We start from the raw sequence: 21,512 nt of genomic DNA, 5'->3' as shown, positions 1-21,512 counted from the left end.
AAACTTTAACTGGCCACAGGCTGGCAAGGTGGTATCTGAGGGATTGCTGTCACTGGTCAGTTCAGCAGCAAAACCTTATAAAAGTAGGTTTATTTTAGGAAAAAAACCAACACACCTTGAAAATCACAGTCAAAAAGCACATAGTTTATTCACTAGTTCTTAAAGTTAATCGGTAACTGCTACCCCACTACTCATAAATGTAATGCTAAAGGGTGCATTTTGATCAGGCTCAGTACTGATATCTGTTCAAGGGTCTTTCATTTCAGCAACAGAAAGAGCACACCACCCTAAATAAGATTTTTTAGGCACTAGTTTTTGTTGTCTTAAAAGTCTAGGTTCAACAGAAGACATGTCTTAGCTAATTTCTATCCCTTTCCTGTTTTCCCAAATGATACACATAACACAGAGCAGTAGTGTGTGGTATTTAAGAGATACTCTGAAACTTGGGGGGGAGGGAATAGATGATTCTTTTTTACTTCGTTTTTCATATTTTTACAGCAGAGAAATCTACTGAAGGAAAGAGCAGCAGTATTTTCAGCCTTACTTAAGGGACCAGATTCCAGGCTACTTAATACTAGGGACTACTGGCTACTGTTCTGCCATATTGCGTGGTCTGCATTTCTCTGCTCACTCTTGTGGAACTGGGAATCATCCTTTCTCTTAAATGCCACAACCACAAAGCAGAAGGCAAGTCTAATGACTTGGGAGCTGCTTAGTGCTGCTTGCACAAGTTTGAGCAAGTGCCTTTTCTTAGAGGATGTGTTCTGATGATTAATACCCTTAAAATTGTAAAGGGCTCAGATGCTTTCAGAAGGAGGTGCTCCATAAACAGATAAATAAGCAAGTCTGTCTTTATCACCATGGGCTAAAACAGATGCATCTACCTCTTCTTGGTTTTTTCTGGTTTTGATATGTTTTCTAGTCCGGTGGAATGGGGGTGTGACTACATAGTTCACTTCAAACACCAGCACTTTCCTATTGCTGTTGCAACAGTCATCAGATCCACCCACCTGACAAATGCTGTACATCCCCTTATTGTTTAGTTTCTTAATCAATCCCAGGTTCTTCCACCTCTGCATATAAAAAGCCTCTTTTTGCTTGTACCAAAGCAATTCTGTGCAATATTCAATACACAACTGTGAGCAATTGTTTCACATGATTTATCATAAGCATCTATGTTTATATTAAAACTTCATGGGATTCTCAGACTTCTGCACTTCTTGTTTCAACATGAACAGATCTCGATGATTTTATGTATGACGTATATAATGTAACTGAATTTATCAGCTAGATTAATGGGGAAATACTAGAGAAACAGTATTTCCTCTGTAACTATCCTTTCAGTTCCGTAAAGCACTCATTGGAAAAGCAATTTGTCAAAAGCAGCTTGTGTAATGGGAGGGTGGTCTCCAGCCTTCTTTCAAGTCAACGGGGAACATTTTTCATGTTCATCTCATATATTCAGAGGCAAAGATGAGGAGCTATCAGGGAATCGTCCTGCAGGTGCTGCTCTGTTGTAACCAATGATTTCTAATTTGCGACAACTGCTTTTGGAGCATTGCTGTTTCTTCATGTATCTCTTCAGATAACATTTTGGGGAGTATTTGAAAATTAGATAAGTCAATTCACTTAGATTTAGTATGATGCACAGGCATGAAGTTGCCACCAGAAAAGAGAGGAAAATCATCATCTCTGTGGATTTGGAAATATAGCAGTCTACGCTACTGGGACATGGTCTTATGTCACATTTCACAAGATGTGGTATTTTGAATCCACTGTACAATTTATAAAACAGAACAAGGAAAACTATTTCAAATCCTATTTTTAAAATGAGGCTGATTAGGTAAGTGCACAGCAATCCACCATCTATCTCTCCTGGGTTTCTGTAAAGCTTCTGGTTGTGGTGTTTCTCTCTGTTCTCTCTGTAAGCAACATGAAAAACAACCAAGAGTGAAGGGGTGGAGACCACGATTAATTGCAAAGCCCAAAGTCTGATGTGGGAGACAGGGAAAAAATGGTCAAAGCAGACATTTTCACAACCAGGCTGTTTGATATTGCATTCAAATTCATCATGTTCATATTTCCAGATGTTTTCTGCGGCTGCAACATAAACCAGTAAGCGGAACATGATCACAACAGTTACCCAAATTCTTCCAACTCCTGTTGAGTATTTATTCACTCCACTCAGCAGATCACGTTGGAATCCCCAGCTCATTTTTCTCTTCAAGGAAAGAAGGAAATGCTGTATCAAAGAAACACAAGGTCAGAGAGATGCTTCCTCTTGGGTGAAGAAAAATGAGACATTCATTCAACGTGAAATATAACCAATAGCTGAAATAATTTAAAATTATTAGGCATTTAAAAAGGAAAACAACAACAAGCTGATCTTATTTCTGATAATTTGTACATTCTGAGGCTATTACATAAAATTTATGTGCTGTTTAAATACATTTTGTCAATTAGGCTGAAGCTTAATCATTCTGTTAAACTGTCCTCTGTGAGAAATGTGCATGTTCTCCCCAAGGGTCTTCTGACAGGTAGAGCTTTCTCTGGCAAGTTCAGGCTGGTGCTCTACCACTGAAGTACATTTAACTTAGACCTGTCAGTTATGCAAATACTAAGCCTAGGCAAATAAGATTTTGCTTTCAAATTTATGTATAGGAGCCACGTGTCCCATAATAACTTGACTGCACAAGTGCAAATTGACTTCTTTTTGTCTGAGGTCTAACTTCTGGGTAAGCTTGTGCAACATTTTAAATCCTGTCCTGCTTCATTGGATTTTATTTGTTGTATTTCTTATTACGTGTATATCATGTGTATATCTTATCGCTCCAAAAATACGTGCATATGTGTGTGTTACAGTTTCTTATCTGCACAAGTTTTCCCGTGTCCTAAATCTGTAACATTTATTTTGGAAGAGCTGGTTAAGGGAGCCAGTGGCAGTGAGACTCTTGTCAAAGTCAAAAGACCTGAGATAACCCCCAAGAATATACAGTCACTTTTCCACCTGGCCCTATCTCCAGGTCTGAGTGGGTCTTTGAGGATATCAAGCTCCCTTGTTTTGAAAGAGCAAAAAGTAAAGGGAAATCAGAAGTTTCCAGATCTTTGTGTTCTTTTAATGTCCTTACCCATCTACTGTTCCTGCAAGCTCTGCCTAGCAGGAGAGGAAATGTACCCCTCTGTGGTTGCAGTGGCACATACAAATCCCGTTGCTGTAGCTGCAGTTACTCCTGATGTATGAGCAAGTTCATCCACTGGCAAGTTTGAGTACAAGTAGCAATGAGGCCACAGCATCACAAAGCTTCACAGGAAATGTTGTCAGGCATTGGAACAGGCTGCCCAGGGAAGTGGTGGGGTCACCATCCCTGGAGGTGTTCAAGAAATGACTGGACATGGTTCTTAGCGCCACAGTCTAGTTGACGAGGTTGTGATCAACCAAAGGTTGGACTTGATGATCTTGGAGGTCTTTTCCAACCTAAATGATTCTGTGATTCTATAAAGCTCAGTACTTCTTTTGCTCTCTCTTGATTCTGCAGCCCATCATGACTTCTGCCTATGGCCAGACTTCTGCTGGGGAGCAAGGTTATTTGGGTGTTCCTGTAGTGCTACCATTAGAGCTCATGGCTTACTCGAGGAGCTGAGGGACAGCTGCAGAAATTAATATATTGCTGATTTATACTGGGAAGAATGGTTACCAAGCTACTTCTTTATGCTGCAGATAAAAAATAACAGGAAAATATCAATTAGCTTATATCTTTTCAGACATATGCTCCTATGCTTTTAAACATGTTTGTAGGATAGTGACTTCGTGAAATACCTCTTTAAAGAGCTATTTCTGTCCTCCACATCTGCAAACAGAGCTCAAGCAGAAGATTAAACCAAGTTCTTGAAGACAGCAGCACCAGGGCTTTGATGCTTCCTAGGTAAGTAACATGCAATCACTGCAACAGTCTCAAAGGAGCTGAACAGCAAAGCATAATGATACCACTGTGATAAAGCACAGGCAAGGAAACAAAGCGTTCACAGGAGCAAGTATGAATGTGAGCACATGTGTGTGCATCTTGTGGATGAGCTGTCCTCTGAAGAAGATTTGACAGAAAAGCTAGAGAGGCCCTTCCTAAGATTTTTAAGATGCACACAAGCACTGTTGAAGGGAAGACTGAATCTTGTTATGCCATGTAAAATGAGTATGGCTGAAAGGGGCTTTTGCTAATGGCCACAATAACCACACCATCCCTTTCTAATGTAGAAAGCCTAATGTCACCTATTAATCCATGCCTGGAATTATACCAGTTCTGAGCCTTCAGCTGAACAGAAATAAAAGATACGCTGGGTCACCAGCAAGGCACAAAAATCAGTGGCAGCCAACACTGGTGGAAATCAGGCCATGAAGATACCTAAATATAGTCTGAGAAATTTACCTTGAGGATTTTACAGATCTGAAGATGGTTCCTGGTCTATGTGCTCTGTTGAGGAGAAACTGAAATCTATTAAAGGACTGCGGGCCAGGTCTTGTGGCCAGCAGTGCTTCTACAGCCAGAAGCCTGCAGAACTTTGGTTATATTTTTTTCCGCTTGGCAGCCTTCACATGATATTGAGAAATGGCTGTAAAGGACAACCTTCAGCTTCAAGCCTAAAGGGCCACAGAGCCTATTTCATGGTATTGTTTGGGTTATAACCAGCACAGCTTCTCTCTTCAAAGGAGCTGCAAATGTGCCTTTAAAAGATTTGTTTGCTTTATGCACCACTCTTGCTATAGATGTGGATGTTAACTGATGCTTTTGTATGCTTTGAAAATGCAATTAATTCACTGAAGCCTTGCAAAGAACATATGGAATGGAAAAACTAAAATGGACCTCAAAGATAAGGAGTTACTCAACTGATAAACAAGAGAAAATTGACTTCATGGAACAGCACAGGCACAGACTGATGAGAAGTTAAGTTAGCTGAGGCTAGAGAAGACAAAGACATTATGTAGGCTGTATGAAATTAAGAGCAAGGTGAGGATTCAGACAACAATAAAAGAGAAATCTTCTAATAAGCACACAGCTGAGCAGTAGGAAAAATATGACAGTGGTAAGAGGTTTTGTAACACTTCTAGAAGGGGCAATATACATCAAAGCAGATGCTGAGTGGTGTCAGGGTGTGACACTTTGGCAAAATTATATTCTGACTAACCTGAGGACAAGAGAAGAAAAAATGTGATTCAAATCTTTGTAGCCAAGGAGAGATTTCAGCCTCAGCATTCAGAGGAGGTTCATTTTGTGCAGAATGAATCAAAGGGAGGCAAGAAGGGAAGCTGGCTAAACAAATTGAGTAGATTGTGGAAAATGTAGATGACATCAATTTACATCAAGGTAATGTCCAGTGCTGAGGCTGACAATGAAAATACTCAAAGGTTTAAAAAAGCTACAAAAGGGTCAAAGCAGCATCTATTTGGCACTGTGGACATTAAGACCACAAAAAAGACTTGGCCTCTACGGGAAATTACAAAGGAGGCACTAAAGAGTCTTAATCAGTAGAAGATAGATTATTTCACAGAATCACAGAATATTCTGAGTTGGAAGGACCCACCAAGTGCTCAAGAAAACGTTGAATGGAGCAAGAAGTGAGGTTAGATTTACTTCAACCCCCGGCTTGATGCACATATACACATGCACACTCCAATTGGGACAAAAGCTGAAGATCTGAGATACATTGATTTGTTTTACTCATTTCTGACTGAAGTACAAGTGATAAGCATGAGAACAAGTTCTGCCAGTCAGTAAATAGAGCAGGTCATCTCTCTTCCTCCTCACATACATAATTTACTCCCTAGATGTGACTTAAACCAACCACCACCAACATACACACACATTTTTTCCTGCTCACTAGAGACACAAATGACCAGAAGAGCCTCCCCACCCCTTGGTTTCCCCCCTTGGGGCTAGGCACATGCTCTGCTGAGCAAACAGAGTAACCTGAATGCACCATTAACTTCTGAATGTGCTGAATGTACTTCATTGAGTAAAGTGTTTGAATAATGCTATTGTTGTTGAATATATTCATCAAATATTCATTTCTGTCATTCACTGAGGTCTACAGAAAATTGACTAATGTACATTGAGTAATGCATCTGTTGAAAAGCACAGGGCTCAGAGAATTGCTTCACCTAGATTTCAATCAGCTCTGCTAATTTAATTACTTTAAAAGCAGAAAAGGTATCTTTGTGTGGAGGAAAATTGGGGGAGAGGAGAGGGACAGTAAGAAAATGCAAGAACAAACTGAATAACTAAAAAGAAGTGGGGAAAGCATCCAAAGTGTTAGAGGCACAAAGAGGGCAGACAATTTGGAGCTTGGAGAGCTGAAAAATTACAGGAAGAAGGCACAGTGTTATGGGAAATGGAAGTGGAATGGCAAGAAATAAGAGAAAGAACACAATCCTGTGAACAGTGGATCTATCAATTCTGCACATGCAAACTGAATTATCCTCACAGGTTGAGAGATGGAAAAACTCCTTTTTCTAAACTAAACATTCCTGGGGAATATTTTGCTGCACCTACAACTTACCCTTTTTTTATATATATTACAGGAAGAAAGAGAACCGTAAATAGTGGCAAAAATGATAAAGCAGAGAGCAGAATTAGAAATCACAGAGGAGGGTATAGAATCACAAAATATCAGAGCTGGTAACAGTTTTGAGAGTTCATCCTCTCAATTTTTTTTTTTACACTTTAATCAAAACAGCATCACAGCACTTTTATTTTTTTCACAAACAGCAAGGAAAAGAAAAAAGAAGCATTGGCACAATGGTTTCCATAAGCAACCAAACAAATAATGAAGCCTAACTTCAGATGTTCATTTAGTAACTGCATTTTCCCCTTACCTTCTCTGTTTGTTGATATAAGGAAGTGTGCATCCATTTTATGGTTGCTGAATCTTTGTTTCATGGACTGCCTACTGCTTCCTTACTGACTGCCAGAGGTGTGAAGTCCACAGGCTGAAAAACACTGATTTGCTTTTTCTCTGGCTTTAAAACAGCTTAGTAGTGCAGAAACTATTCCTGACAGTTCACCAGTCCCCATCATGGTCTATCTATTTCAGTGCTCCAGTGCTAGAGAAGAGGAGGGATGAGGAAACCTCCTGGGAACACCAAGGAACAGTATAATTCAATTCAAAGTCACACTACCAAGCTGCACATGCACCAGCTGTTCAAACTGTTGCACATCTGCAATAGGAGTTGAAGAACTATTACTACAAGACACTTGCAACACCTTTGTTTCCTGTTCAATGATGAGAACTCCAAGGTGATCTCCAGATCCTTATAAGAGAGTAAACAAGAGAAAACAGAGGTCACAAAAATTAACTTTGACTTCTTCAGACAACTCATCTCTTATCATAGAATAAGTAAAGCTGTAACCTTAATATAGTATTGATACTCATTGCCTTTTAAGGCTCTTCAAAACCAAGCCAGGTAAGGTGTGACAACCCATGAGCAAACGGAGCTCTCCTGGCCGTGTGCTGGCTAAGTTGTTCACTTCTGCCACGACAGTTGCTAGTGGTTGGTAGTGCAGCAGAGTCTGTGGTTCTCAGGCTGATGTGAGCCAAAGGTTTTCCACCTATTTCATCCTTCAGATGCTTCCAGTGGAAGGTGGAGGTCCCCAAATGGCAGAGGTAAATATATTGACAATAGCTTGCTCTTGTCTCATGGACAGACAAAAAAGTAATCTATAGAGACTTTAGAATGAACTTCATTGATATAAACCCTTCATTAAGATATAATAAGAAAGGGAGTCTTATCCTCAAAACATTGGCAATCTAGACAAAGACAACACTTGCTGTTGAGGTGGAGATGTCCACCAGAGAGGTTTATCCAGCGTCACTCAGCACATCAGAAGCAGATCTATGAAAAGAACGATGATCTCTCACAGCCCAGTCCCTTGCTTTCCCCTTATCTTACTGATTCTAACCACTCACTGTTCTATGCCTATTATTAACTTTTACCTCCTTGCAGCAAGAAATAAGCCCTTTCGTACATTGGGAGATAAAACACTGGTTACTCTGATATCAAAAGTAGAATTCCACAAACAATTAAATAGTGCTTAAAATATACATGTGGTGTGTAAAAACATTAGCCTAGGTATTTATTTGCCAAACAACTACAGAAAGGAAAAGAAAAGACTAGATGGAAAAGGGCTCAGCTGGTCATTTAACACCATACCGAAGCTGGTTGGTTTGGCATTTACACCCGACTTTTGCATGGGCTTCTGCAGTGATTTGGGACAAATCTTCCTTTCTGGGCTTCAGGATCTTAGCTGCCAAACATTCACTTCTCTGAAAATACAACTTCTAAACTACATTTTCAGTGGCTTCACAACATAAAACATGCTTGGCATTATTATTATAGCAAGTGGTGACAAAATCCTGTCTTGTTTTGTATTTAGGGAAACCACAACCACTACTTAAAAAACCAGCAGCTGCTGAGTGTGATGTTTTGCCAGCTGCTAATTGCTGTGGTCTCTTCTCTGCAGCAATGAATGGGTTTTGAGAGAGGGCAGACACAGTTCACTGTTTTCTTTGTTACTTAGTAAACTCTGTAATTTAAAAAAATTAAGTTCAGCAAAATGACTTAATTTTTTTAAGTCATGATGTACATATTTCACCTACACAACTACAACTGCATTTCTCCTCACTTTCATGCCAAATGAATAACCCATCTCTCCCATGCTCTCCTGATGTAAACAAAAAGACTCCTTCTGTAGCAAATGATCTTCAACATTAGTAAGTATTACTGTTCCATGCAGGCTACTGTTACTGTTTTAATGCTTTAGTCAACTGATAAAATAAAAAAATAATTGAAAAAGTCAAAAGATTTCCACATGAACAAGCAATCATCAATGGCCCCATTAAAATTTTTAACTCTATAGTTATAAAGTACTGCGGTAGTGCAGCAAAAAGAGGATTATATCCTCGGTTTATGCTGACTGATGGTACACTCGATTGAGGCTATTATCAAGCCTATTTGACATCTGAAAAACAACTTCTCCTTCAGTGAAACTACATTTTATAACAAGAAACTCTAACTCACCTGCACCTCAGTGAATGATTACAGCTGGACCCCAGCTTTCTAGTGGAATTAACAATTAACAATAGATTTCCGACAAAGGGAGTTACTCTTTAAGCCTTGAAGATGGAAACTGCTTATCTCCTAGGTAATATAAACTAAATGAGTGAAACCTGATCATCTCTCCTGGCATACTGTTCAAAACAGAACCATAAAGCGTCTTGTATCATCAGAAAGATATGAGGAAACTGTGGCATTTATTTGAAGTCACAGGATTTATCTGCATCTTTTGAGCACTCATTGGCATCAGTTCAAACACTGCACACTTTGTTCTTTCACAGTAGCAACGGCACAGCCTGAAGACACGCGTGTTGTGAGCCTTAACTCCCACCCTGTTTGCTCTCTGACATTTTACATCAGAGTTGTATTTTGTGTTGTCTTGGGCAAGTTAACTGTCCATAAAACACAAATATTCTTTTAGGCACACATCACTCCTAACAATACACTGCACAGTGCTCAGAAAGGCCTTTCTCTTAGAATTTTAAATTACGGTGGTTTTCCTAAGCAAGTGAAGTCTGAATTTTGTTATTAAAATATATTTTGGTTACTGTACCTGTTAATTGATTCCCACATTGGACTAGGCAGATGAACCACTCCTCAGCAGAAAGCCTATAGCTTTATTTTTAATAACTAAGCTAAGGAATAAATATTTATGTTCTGCCTTATGCATCTTACTGAATATCAATGCTTTGGTGGCCATTTTTACCTGGGATGTGGCTATACTGCTGAGTAACATTACAAAATAAGGAGAAAGACTGAATTCCTTGCCTCTTACATGAATTCTTCACAGTATAATTTATTCATAGTATAGTTTATTTAGGTTAAACTCACTGTGACTGTTATCCAGGAATTATATGTGAATGTTCTGTAGTTTTGCAGAGAGGAAGGTGCCACATAGCCTAACGGGTGCCTGAATCAGGACCTTGGTACCCCAGAGAAGCTGATGCCTCTGGAGTGTGACTGAAGGTACCATATCTTGGAGCTGGACTGCAAGTCAAACAAAGCCTTCCAGCTGCCTGCTGGGGGGAGCTACCTGCCAGGTGAGCACCTTCCTCCCAGTACTGCTGCTGAATGCCTGACAAAAGCCATGGATGGCTGAACAAGATCGCATTCACATAAGTAATTCAAAGGCTAAAATCACTGTAGGAATACTGGGATTACCTGTAGTACTGTAGGAATATTGTGATCACCTGTAGTACTGAGAAAACCAAAATTTAACTTTAAATCCAAACTTTTTTATGGCATTAAAGACATCTGAGCAATTGTAATTGTCCTACAGAGATGGAAAAGAAAAAAAGCCCCAAGAGCCTATTGAACTGAGTAGTTACAATCCTATCACTTTAATGTCAAAGCTGTTTAAGCATCTTTATGACACTCACAGTTGTACCTCCATCGTACCTAGTATATAAACATTAGACAGTGCCACTCTATTGTATTGAATTAAGAGGAGCCAGAGGCCATTGAGTGACAGGAAAGCTATAACATAGTCACCATCGTGGAAATATGGTGGAATAAGTCCCATGACTGGAGTGTTGCAATGAATGACTACAAGCTCTTCAAAAGGGATAGGAGAGGAAGGAGAGGTGGTGGGGTGGCTCTGTACATTAGGAAGTGTTTCAACTGTATAGAGCTCAATGACAGGTGATTAGGTTGGGTGCCTATGGGTAAGGATCAGGGGGAAGGCTAACAAGGCACATACCCTGGCGGGAGTCTGTTATAGACCACCCAACCAGGATGAAGAGGCAGATGAACTATTTTATAAGTGGCTGGCTGACATCTCATGATCACTAGCCCTTTTTCTTCTGGGAGACTTTAACTTGCTGGATGTCTGCTGGAAGCTCATGACAGCAGAGAGGAGGCAGTCTAGGATGTTCCTGGAGTGTGTGAAAAATAACTTGCTGACACAGCTCATAAGTGAGCCTATCAGTGGTGGGGCCCTGCTTGACCTTCTGTTTACAAACAGAGAAGCTCTGGTGGGAGATATGGTGGTCAGAGGCCACCTTGGGCATAGCAACCATGAAAATATAGTTTTCAATTTGTGATGAAATAAGGAAGTGGTCAGCAAAACTTCTACCTTGGACTTCCAGAGGGTGAACTTTGGTCTGTTCAGGACACTGTTTCAGAGAGTCCCTTGGAAAACAGCCCCTAAAAACAAAGGGGTCCAGGAAGGCTGGACATACTTCAAGAAGGAAATCTTAAAGGTAAAGGAGTAGGCTGTCCCTGTGTGCCAAAGGATGAGCCAGTGGGGAAGAAGACTGACCTGGATGAATAGGGAGCTTTCACCAGAATTCAGGGAAAAATAGAGAGTTTATGACCTTTGGAAAAAGGGGCAGGAAACTCAGGAAGAGTACAAGCATCTTGTTAGGTCATGTACAGAGAAAATCAGAAAGGCAAAAGCTCAGCTAGAACTCAATCTGGCTACTGCTGTGAAAGATAATTAAAAGTGCTTTTATAAATACATTAACATTGTAAAGAGGGCCAAGGAAAATCTCCATCCTTTATTGGATGCAGAGGGGAACATTGTAACCAAGGATGAGAAAAAGGTTGAGGTACTTGATGCCTTCTTTGCCTCAGTCTTCAATAGAAAGACCAGTTATCCTCAGGGCAAACAGCCCCCTGAAATGGTAGACAGGGACAGGGAGCAGAACAGGCCCCTGCAATCCAGCAGGAAGTAGTTGGTGGACTGCTGAGCCATTTAGACCCATTTAGTCTGTAGGACCAGATGGAATTCATCTGAGGGTACTGAGGGAGCTGGTGGAAGAGCTCTCCAAGCCCCTTTCCATCATTTATCATCAATTCTGGCTAACTGGAGAGGTCCCAGTTAATTGGAGGTTAACCAATGTGACACCCATCTACAAGAAGGAGGATCCAGGGAACTACAGGTCAATCAACCTTATCTCTAGTGCTGGGCAAGGTCAAGGAACAGATCACCTTGAGAGCCATCATGCAGCACAACCAGGGGATCAAGCCCAGCTAGCATGGTTTTGTGAAAGGCAAGTCCTGCCTGACTAACCTGATCTCCTTTTATGACCAGGCAACACACCCAGTGGGTGAGTGGATGGCTGTGGATGTAGACTACCTGGACTTACAGCAAAGCCTTTGACACCATCTCCCATGGCATTCTCCTGGAAAAGCTGGCAGCCCATGACTTGGACAGGTTCACTCTTTGCTAGGTGAAAAAACTTGCTAGATGGCTGGGGCCAAAGGGTGGTGGTGAATGGTGCTGTGTCCGGTTGGCAGCCAGTGACCTGTAGTGCCCCCCAGGGATCAGTGTTGGGGCCAGTACTCTTTAATATCTTTATTAACTACTTGAGCGAGAGGATAGAGTGAACCCTCTGTGAGTTTGTAGATGACACTAAGTTGGGTGGGAGCGTTGGTCTGTTGGAGGGCAAGAAGGCTCTGCAGAGGGATCTGGACAGGCTGGATTGATGGGCCAAGGCCAATTGTGTGAGATTCAATAAGGCCAAGTGCTGGGTCCTGCACTTGGGTCCCAACAACCCCTTCAGCACTACAGGTTGGGGGCACAGAGGCTGTAAACCTGCCTGGTGGAAAAGGACCTGGGGGTGCTGGTCAACACCAGCTGAACATTAGCGAGCAATGTGCCCCAGTGGCCAAAAAGGCCAGCGGCATCCTGGCTTGTATCAGAAATACTGTAGCCAGCAGGACTAGGGCAGTGATTGTCCCCCTGTACTCGGCCCTGGTGAGACCACACCTCAAGTCCTGTGTCCAGTTCTGGACATCTCACTACAAGCAAAACATTGGGGTGCTGGAGTGCATCCAGAGAAGGGTCCAGAGGATAAGTCCTATGAGGAGCAGATGAGGGAGCTGCGGGTGTTTAGCCTGGAGGAAAGGAGGCTCAGGGGAGACATTTTCAATCTCTAGAATAATCTGAAAGGAGGTTTTAGCCAGGGGGGGGTCAGCCTCTTCTCAGGACAAGAGGGAATGGCCTTAAGCTGTACCAGAGGAGGTTCAGGTTGGAGACTAGAAATTTTGTCACTGAAAGCATGGTTAAGCATCGGAATGGGCTGCACAGGGCAGCGGTAGAATCACCATCCCTGGAAATGTTCAAGAAACGACTGGACATGGCACTTAGTGCTATGGCGTAGTTGGCATGGTGGTGTTCGGTCAAAGGCTGGACTCAATGATTTGGAGGTCTCTTCCAACCTTAATGATTCTATGATTCTATGTGGTGGTATTTATATATTAAAAAGCAACTGTAAGGTGCAGAAAATCTGAGAGCTCCAGGTTACTGCGTGACAGAGTTCCTTACTATGGAGTTCACTCTGTTGAACCTGTGAAATTTCTGCCCTCTGTAGTCTTCTTAGGAGCTGTGTTCCCTGTCTGAGATCTGAAGAGTGCCTAGATGAGAGAGAGCACTAGAAGGATTTTAACTTAGCACAGCTTAAACTTATTGGGAGCCCAAGTGTTGAAGGCAGAGGTCAGTCCTCGTCTGTGGAGGATGCCCCACTCCCAACTGCCTTCCCAACTGCATTGGCCTGCTTACATCAGATCATCTCATTCATCCAACTGAAAAATAAACTGTTTGTTTGTTTGTTTTCTGGCAATATTAGTTTTCAGCTGGACTAGGGAGTTGAGCAAAAAATTAGGCTACTCCAAGGCTGACCAATTCTGAGACTGCACGCAAGGAAGACCAGAGCAACTACAAGCACAAACAGGTCTCCCCTTGCCCCTCCTTTTTGGAGATGCAGTCTTAGCTCAAGTTTGTCTTTAAACCCACTCTAAGGTATCTGGCTTCATATTGTTGTAATGAGAAAATTCAGTGCTCCACATGTTTCTCTGTTCTTCCTCTGTAGTAGAAACTAGCTTTTTTTTTCCAGAGGGGATGCTTTCAGTTTTGGTATTATTCTGTTCCCAGTTAGAAACACTTTGCTCACTCATTAATGAAAGTAGAACCAAAGAAAGTGTCTTTTTCCTTCCATACTGAATTCTGTTGAAAAAAATTTATAAGGTTAATCAGCGTTTGAAGAATAATGATTGCTTTAATCTTTGCTGGAAGGCTTGTTTGTCTCTCAGAGACACAGCTGGCTATCAAGTATTATAGAAGACATACACAAAATGTTATGAAACACAGAAGATTCACTCTAAGAGATTTTCATTTTTAAAATGTAAATTGCCTTAAAACTGTTTTGGATTGTCAGTGGTAGGGGTCCCAACCACTGCTTGCTGCTGTCTGAAAACTGCTTTTTTTCAATGGGAATGACAGAAATGAGCAAGAGCTGCTGAAAAGCAGCATAAGGACTCTTGAGAATGACATGAGCGGAGCAAGAACCACACAGAACGCTCTCAATGCCACCCCTGTCTAGCTGGTCTGTTTGTTTCTTCTTCTGCAGTTATGTCCTTAATATGGCAATACTGTTGCACATGCCTCAGTGCAACAATGAGTTCCCTCATCATTAGCTGTGAGCAAGGGGGAGTACTTCTCATTCCTAATTTTTGCTTTCCCTTCTCCCCTAGATTTGTTCAGGACAAAAAAAAAAAGTCCCAGTTATCAACTCTAATTAAAATATTGTGAAACTGACAGTGTATAAAACATTTTAAAAATCAGGCAAAACAGGAATGCAGACACACAGTTTACACTCACGCATGAAAACCCTAACAAACATGTGATGAAAGTTGCCCCTCTCAGCACAAGTCATACCAGTGAAGTCCCACTGTTGATGCAAAAAGAATTTTTTCTTCCCACAGCAGCTCTGTAACTGTTTCTAAAGTAGGGATAATCTTATCAGTAGCTTGAGGCACCCTATCTTTATGCCGAAGACAATATGAAGCTCTGTTCCTGTGCGGTACTTGAAATAAGAAGGAGCTGTGAGGTCAATCAGCAAAGACGTGGAGGCACTGCTGCTGCTCCCCGGACTGCAATAGGCTGGCTGTCGCATGCTAACGATGTCTGCGGGGCACAGCATCGGGTTTGCTCTGTTCCCTACAGAGGCTCTTCTGCAGCTCAAACGATAAGGGGATGTGAGTCTCAAGAAAAGCAGAAACTGCTATTACGTTCTGAATGAATATGGCATACAGCAGAATCCTTTGAATGCAAAATCCCAAAGGAATTTATTTGAAAGGAAAATAAATCTCAATAACAGACTTCAGTTTGGAAAAGGAAGGGTTTTTTGTGTGGTTATTTTTCAGAAGAGATACTCAGATATTAGATGATGGGTGACTCAGAAATTCCACAGATATTGACTATTCTACTCTTTATAGAGTCTCTTCTATAAAAAGATGCCAAAAAACTTTATAAGCCTTGATGGATTGAACATTTGGGTTCAGATGATAGGAACATAATATTCACATTAAAGATAAAATACAACACTTTCCCACAGTCATAAAGCAAAACTAGAAACAGTAAGCAATCCAAGCTTTTCATCACTGTATGGTTAACCTGGCTAGCTGGAACATGCTTAGTACACAGGCCAAGTACCAACATTCACATCAAAACCCAAACTCAGTTCTATGTCCCTCTTTGCTTCTCTTTCTATGCAAAAAGCCTTATCTCACAGCTCTTCATATGGAGAATATTTTCTCTCTGGCCAATGATGTTCTTTTTACAGAGTCGAATCCTTCCCTGTCAAGGATGTCTGGGACTTACCTGTCCTCCATAAGAAAGATGGGAAGTGCCCAACAACTAGCACCAATCTAACAGATCTTGCCACCATTATATGGCAAATGTATTCTGACATAAACTCACCCTACCACAACCTGGAAAATACTATCATGACCCTGACTGACTTTGGATCAGAACTTTTATCTGCATGGATGGTGTAACTGCTGGGAAGGGGTGCATGTGCCGATAAGCAAGTGTGCTTTCTCAGTGTGGTGATATAAATGTTTTGCCTTCCCATATAAAATGTGGGGAGGAAAATTGCTTGGGAGCTGTATGCAGATAATCTCTTACAGTACTCTAAAAAATCCCCCTTCCCCTCAAGAAAATCAAGCTACCTTCCCAAAAATGAAGGCTCCTGCAAAAAACTCCTATTGACTTCTTTCAATTAGACAAAAATGAAAACAAACAAGAGCAGCAAGCTTCACTTGGATTTCCTACTCAATAGTTTCCAAACAAAATCAGCTGTGTGGCATATGCTGCCAAAACAATAGCTACCAAATTAGCAGATGGTATGTTGTGAATTAAATGTTGACACAAACCCCAGACATACCACTCAATCCTCTCTTGACACCAAAACTTATTTCCCTACTAATTTTCTCGTCTTATATTTAGTCACAAAACCAAAAAAAATTCTTTAGATACTCCATCTGGATTTAGAAGTGACAAGGTAACCTGCAATATACTATTAATCTGCCATCTTTTTAAAAAAAAAAAAGGTAGGTTGATTACTGAAAAAAAACAAATCATGGAGCAAGTGGTTCTGAGTATCTGGATACCTCTACATTTCACAGAATCATTAAGGTTGGAAATGACCTCTGAGATTATCAAGTGCAACCATACACCTAGCACCACCATGTTCACCACTAAACCATATCCACAAGCACCACACCCACATGCCTTTTGAGCCCTTGTTGGGCAGCCTGTTCCAACACATGACTACCCTTTCCAAGAAGAAATTTTTCCTAATATCCAATCTAAACCTCCACTGATGCAACTTGAGACCATTTCCTCTTGTCCTGTCACTTGTTACTTAGGCAAAGAGGCTGACCCCCACCTGGCTACAGCCTCCTTTCAGGAGTTGTTGAGAGCAATAACATCCCCCAGGTCTCCTTTTCTCCAGGCTGGAAGACCCCAGCTCCCTCAGCCACTCCTCATAGGGTTTGTGCTCCAGACCTTTCATCATCTTCATTGCCCTCCACTGAACCAGCAGAGGGGCCCAGAACTGGACACAGCACTCAAGATGTGGCCTTACCAGTGCTGAGTACAAGAGGATAATCACTGCTCTAGTCCTGCTGGTCACATTATTTCTGATACAAGCCAGGATGCCATTGGCCTTCTTGGCTACCTGGGCACACTGCTGGCTCGTGTTCAGCCAGCTATCTGCCAAGACTTATGTTTGTTCTCTTCCGTCCCCATGGTTGCAATATGCTCCACCAAAGTCCTCTCACACACCCTCCAGGTATGGAGAAGTGTGAACTGGGGTTGGTGAGCCCAGAATTACGTATGTGCTAATCCTCCAGCTGGCTGTAGCTAGAAGTCTGTAATATTATCCATCATATCTTGGTTCTGCCAGCTGGTTACCTAGGGGAACACTGATCTGTGTCCCTCCCTACCCTCCATGCATTGTTTTTCCAAAAATTTCAAATTTCTCCTCTACTTTCTAATGGGGCTGAAACTGCCCGATGGCATTGAAGTCAGTGGAAGTGGAAAGCGTGGCATGAGCAGTCAGAGGTGATCGGGTGGGCTTCGTTTCCTCTGGACTCCAGACAATTTTCTTAATTTTACTGTTTACAAATGAAAGGAAACAAAACACCACCACAAAGCAGTATTTACATAACCAGGAGTTTTCAGATGCCCAAAGTCTTGGGTTTGGATCTACACAACAGAAATCAAATGTTTAAAATCCAATGTATTTTTCTGCTCAACCAACTGCACTTCCAGAGACCCGTCTTTACACGAAACACCCTTTCCCCATCCTGGTACTTGAGATCAACAGACGGGCAAAACTTACTACCCCTCCTTTTCCATTTCCCACATTTAAAACATAATTGCTGACAGCCTGACTGCCAGCATTTGCACTGCTGGATGAATCCCGGGCAGCTCTCGGGATTGGTGTGACCGTGCCCAGGCACTGAGGAGTGAAGGGCTCCTCTGCCCACAGAGACAGCTCCTTCCACCACCTCCCACTTATTATTATCCAACACTGCATTCAGTTTTGGGCCCCTCACTTTAAAAAGGACATTGAGGTGCTGGAGCATCTCTGGGAAGGGCAACATGTCGTATGAGGAACAGCTGAGGGAGCTGGGAGTGTTTAGCCCAGAGGAGGCTCAAGGGGAGCCTCATTGTCTCTTTTACCATGCCTGCAGTGAGAGGACGAGGAAATGGCCTTTAGCTGAGACACGGAGGACTTAGATCAGACATTAGAAAAAAAAACTTTTCCCTGTTAGGGTGGTCAGGCGTTGGAATAGGTTACCCAAGGAGGTAGGTGGTGGAATCACCATCCCTGGAAGTGTTCAAGGGGCGCCTGGATTTGGCGCTGGGTGATATGGTTTAGTGGTTTAGGGGTTACAGTGGTAGTGCTGGGTAGACGGTTGAACTGGATGATCTTGTAGGTCTCCTCCAACCTTTATGAGTCTATGATTCATAGAGGAGGCAAGCCCACAGCCCCGCCCGATAGGCACACGCTCCCCGGTCCCCTCCCGCCGCCGGACGGCTGAAAGGACGGGCGGGGCCCGGCCCCTGTCCCGCCCCTCTCGCTGCGCCACTGTCCTCCGCCCGGGAGGGGGCGCCAATGCGCAGGCGCAGCCCTGCCCGCCCCGCCCCGAGGGGAGGAGCCGTTGGCGGCGCGCGGTGAGTAGCGGCGCGGGCGCGCGCGGCATTACTTCCCCCCCCCTCCCGCTCCCCTCCTTCCATTGCTCCCTGAGGCGGCGGGGACGGCGGGAGTCTCGCGTGTCCCGGGAGTCCTGTATGTCCTGGGAGTCCCTGCTGGGCTTTTCCCCTGCCAAACTGCCCCCTTCGTCCCGGTGGCGACGCCAGGAGCCCCCTCGCCTCTCGCGGAGAGGCGTCTGCCCTTCCCCTGCCCTTCCCAGGGAGGTCCCCAGCACCGTGTCGCCTCTGCCCCTCAGTCAGCAGCGTTAGCCAAGGGCGTTTTGCCACCTTTGCTCAGGTGGCATAGAATCATAGAATCACAGAATAGTTTGAGTTGGAAGGGACCATAAAATCATTTAGTTCCAACCTCCCTGACATGGGCAGAGACACTTTTCACTAGACAAGGTTGCCCCATCCCACCTGGCCTTGAAGGGATGGGGTATCCATAACTTCTCTGGGCAACCTGTTCTAGTGCCTCACCACCCTCACAGTAAAGAGTTTCTTCCATGCTCTAATTCTTCTGTATTCTAACTCGCCTAGATTTCCCCTCTTTCAGTTTGAACCCAAGGCGTCTTGGACCTGCCCAATGTGTGCAAAAGGGAGACCTGAGTCCTGGGGCTGCTGTATGGGTGTACTACAGCAGGGTGTGGGCTGTCCTGACACATATAAAGGTTAAAAAAACCCAAAGCAATGTTTCCTGGCACTGTCTTTTTTTAGCCAGTGGTCTGAAGACTGATGCCGCTCAGGCCACAGGTAGCTAAAGCATTAGCCAAAGGCAAGTGAAAAACCCCCAGCCCATTATCAGAAGATTCAGATTTGCTGTATGAAAATGTGCATCTCCAAAGTTAATTTTAGGGTGCACAAAATTAACAGGATTGAAAATTGGTGTGCTTAAACTGGGAATGTTAGATGACACCAAAGGCAGTCATTAATATATACACAAACTAAAATTCATGCTTAAAGAAGACAAATTGAGTGTGAACTCCTATTCTTTTATGTTTTTTACAAAAATGACACCTGTTTTTCATTCTGCTTCTAGGAAGTATTCAATATTAAGTAACATGTCTTCCACCAAACCTTCCAATGAAAATGAAACACCTGGAGAGAGAAAACCAGGACTGAGGAGTGTCCAGACAACTATGCTCTTCCGAGCTGTGAACCCAGAGCTTTTCATTAAACCTGTAAGATGCTCAAGAAACTAAATATGCTTGAAGAGACACAGTTGCTTTAAAATAATGATCACAATCCTCTGTGTGTTATATAACAATCTCTTGTCATGTAAACCACTCAGAAATGTAACTAAAAATATTTTTATTTTTTTCCACTCTGATTGTTAAGAGCCCAGAACGTTACATTGTTTATTGCAGCTCTTATTTCACTGTTGTGTTGTCTGGTTCTTTTGTACCTAGTCAAGCTTCTTTCAGAAAGTCTGTTTACAGACATGTTACCCATGTAATTTGACAGGTTAAGTAATAGGAGTTGTTTTTAATATTTAAAAGGGAACAAATCATAAAATGCAAACTTCTTTGATATGAAATGAGGGGATTTTTGGTAGCTTTTTGGGATTTTGGATTTTTCTTTTTCTTTTATAATTAAGTTAATGAACTTGAGGTTTTATTTGCACTTGCAGAACCCAGCAATGAATGACATTTTATGCATATAATAGAAGTAAATTTTGTGATAATAATACAAAACCTATAATCGAGGTTGCTTGGTAGGAGCAGAGGGCATTGTCCCAGTAGTATATCCAGGTGAATTCTGTTAGAAGCTTGTAGTAGTGACCTTTAGTAATTGGTTTTGGCTTATTCATTCATGCTCAAGCAGCATTTCTGCCCAGCAAAATACAGAGCACTGGGCAATGTGGTGTTCTCCAGAAAGGATCTTCTTTTTGAGAGGAAATTCTTTTTGCTATCAAAAAATTCAATCTGCAAGAGGGCAGTGATGATTTTTGCAGATGTCACAATAGTTTACTGTTCACTTTCTAAACTAAAATAGAAGAATGTAATGTTTGAGTTGAATGAAAAAAGTTTTCACTAAAAACATGTCCTATCTTTTTATTTCTTGTCAGAACAAACCTGTGATGGCATTTGGACTGATAACAATTAGCCTCTGTGTGGCCTACCTTGGTTATTTGCATGCAACAGCAGAGAATAAAAAAGACCTCTATGAAGCAATCGACAGTGAGGGGGCCAGGTATATGAGAAGGAAAACTTCCAAGTGGGACTGAGAATGTAAGAAAGGAAATCAGCATATGAGTCACAGAACTTTTCAAGGCTGTGTTTTTTTCTCTTTCCATTGCATAATGGGTAAATGTCTCTTGCTATCTAATCCAATTCAAGTTCCTTTATAAAATGCTGGCCCTGTACAAATAAATTGCAATAAAGATACATGCAAACATAAAAGTGATTTTAAGAATTGCTGTCTGCAATCTCCACAGCGTGTCAGAAGACGTGAAATTACCTCAGACCTGCAGTCAGGACTGGTGAATGCCTTAGAAATCAACATGGTAGTTAAGCTTACTTCTCTCTTTGCTTTGATTAAGTGAAATCAGGTGTTTGTCTTTTATTTTTAAAACACGAGGCATAATGTATTGTCTGCGAAATTAAAAATTTGATCTCTTGATCAGTTGAAAGATGATAACAGTGGTGCAAATAAAATAATTTTAAGGCAAGAAAGATCTGATAAAGCAATTGGTGAGAGATTTAATAAAGGAATCTGTAAAATTCTGGCCAAAATAGTCCATAATTGGATGCTAATATACTCTTCCTTACAAATGAAAAAAGGTAAATCAGCAGCCAGATAGAGGAGAAAAAGTGAAATATTTCTACCAAAGAAAGACAAGAGCAACTCAGCTGTTACCTTCCCTGTTTGGCATCATACAACAGATCAGTGAACATGCTGGCATCATCCTGCCAGTTGATA

General features: G+C 42.0%; 2 protein-coding genes across 10 annotated transcripts; one reads left to right on the top strand and one right to left on the bottom strand.

Moving 5' to 3' along the window:
• Positions 1-123: 123 nt before the first annotated feature.
• Positions 124-18,496, bottom strand: GJB7 (gap junction protein beta 7). 5 transcript variants are annotated; one of them, XM_032681495.1, is made up of 4 exons: positions 18,196-18,496; positions 14,848-15,064; positions 7,246-7,300; positions 124-2,244 (listed from the first exon to the last, which is right to left on the bottom strand). In XM_032681495.1, the coding sequence occupies exons 2-4, from the start codon at positions 15,025-15,027 to the stop codon at positions 1,454-1,456; spliced, it is 1,026 nt and encodes a 341-aa protein (XP_032537386.1). In that variant the 5' UTR covers positions 15,028-15,064; positions 18,196-18,496; the 3' UTR covers positions 124-1,453. The 5 variants fall into 5 exon arrangements, with proteins under 5 accessions (XP_032537386.1, XP_032537387.1, XP_032537389.1 ...); XM_032681496.1 differs by having other exon boundaries at positions 14,848-15,058; positions 18,347-18,496; XM_032681498.1 differs by lacking the exons at positions 7,246-7,300; positions 14,848-15,064; positions 18,196-18,496 and adding exons at positions 3,129-3,712; positions 6,866-7,236 and having other exon boundaries at positions 124-2,242.
• A 39-nt stretch (positions 18,497-18,535) lies between these two features.
• Positions 18,536-21,261, top strand: SMIM8 (small integral membrane protein 8). 5 transcript variants are annotated; one of them, XM_032681501.1, is made up of 4 exons: positions 18,536-18,572; positions 19,147-19,188; positions 19,630-19,771; positions 20,659-21,261. In XM_032681501.1, the coding sequence occupies exons 3-4, from the start codon at positions 19,652-19,654 to the stop codon at positions 20,815-20,817; spliced, it is 279 nt and encodes a 92-aa protein (XP_032537392.1). In that variant the 5' UTR covers positions 18,536-18,572; positions 19,147-19,188; positions 19,630-19,651; the 3' UTR covers positions 20,818-21,261. The 5 variants fall into 5 exon arrangements, with proteins under 5 accessions (XP_032537392.1, XP_032537391.1, XP_032537397.1 ...); XM_032681500.1 differs by having other exon boundaries at positions 18,554-18,572; positions 19,147-19,214; positions 19,629-19,771; XM_032681502.1 differs by lacking the exon at positions 18,536-18,572 and adding an exon at positions 18,603-18,687 and having other exon boundaries at positions 19,147-19,214; positions 19,629-19,771.
• The last annotated feature ends 251 nt before the right edge of the window (positions 21,262-21,512 follow it).

This window comes from Chiroxiphia lanceolata, chromosome 3, assembly GCF_009829145.1.
Source record: "Chiroxiphia lanceolata isolate bChiLan1 chromosome 3, bChiLan1.pri, whole genome shotgun sequence".
In the NCBI taxonomy this organism is placed as follows: Eukaryota; Metazoa; Chordata; class Aves; order Passeriformes; family Pipridae; genus Chiroxiphia; species Chiroxiphia lanceolata.
This window is presented reverse-complemented; position numbering and strand designations above follow the sequence as displayed.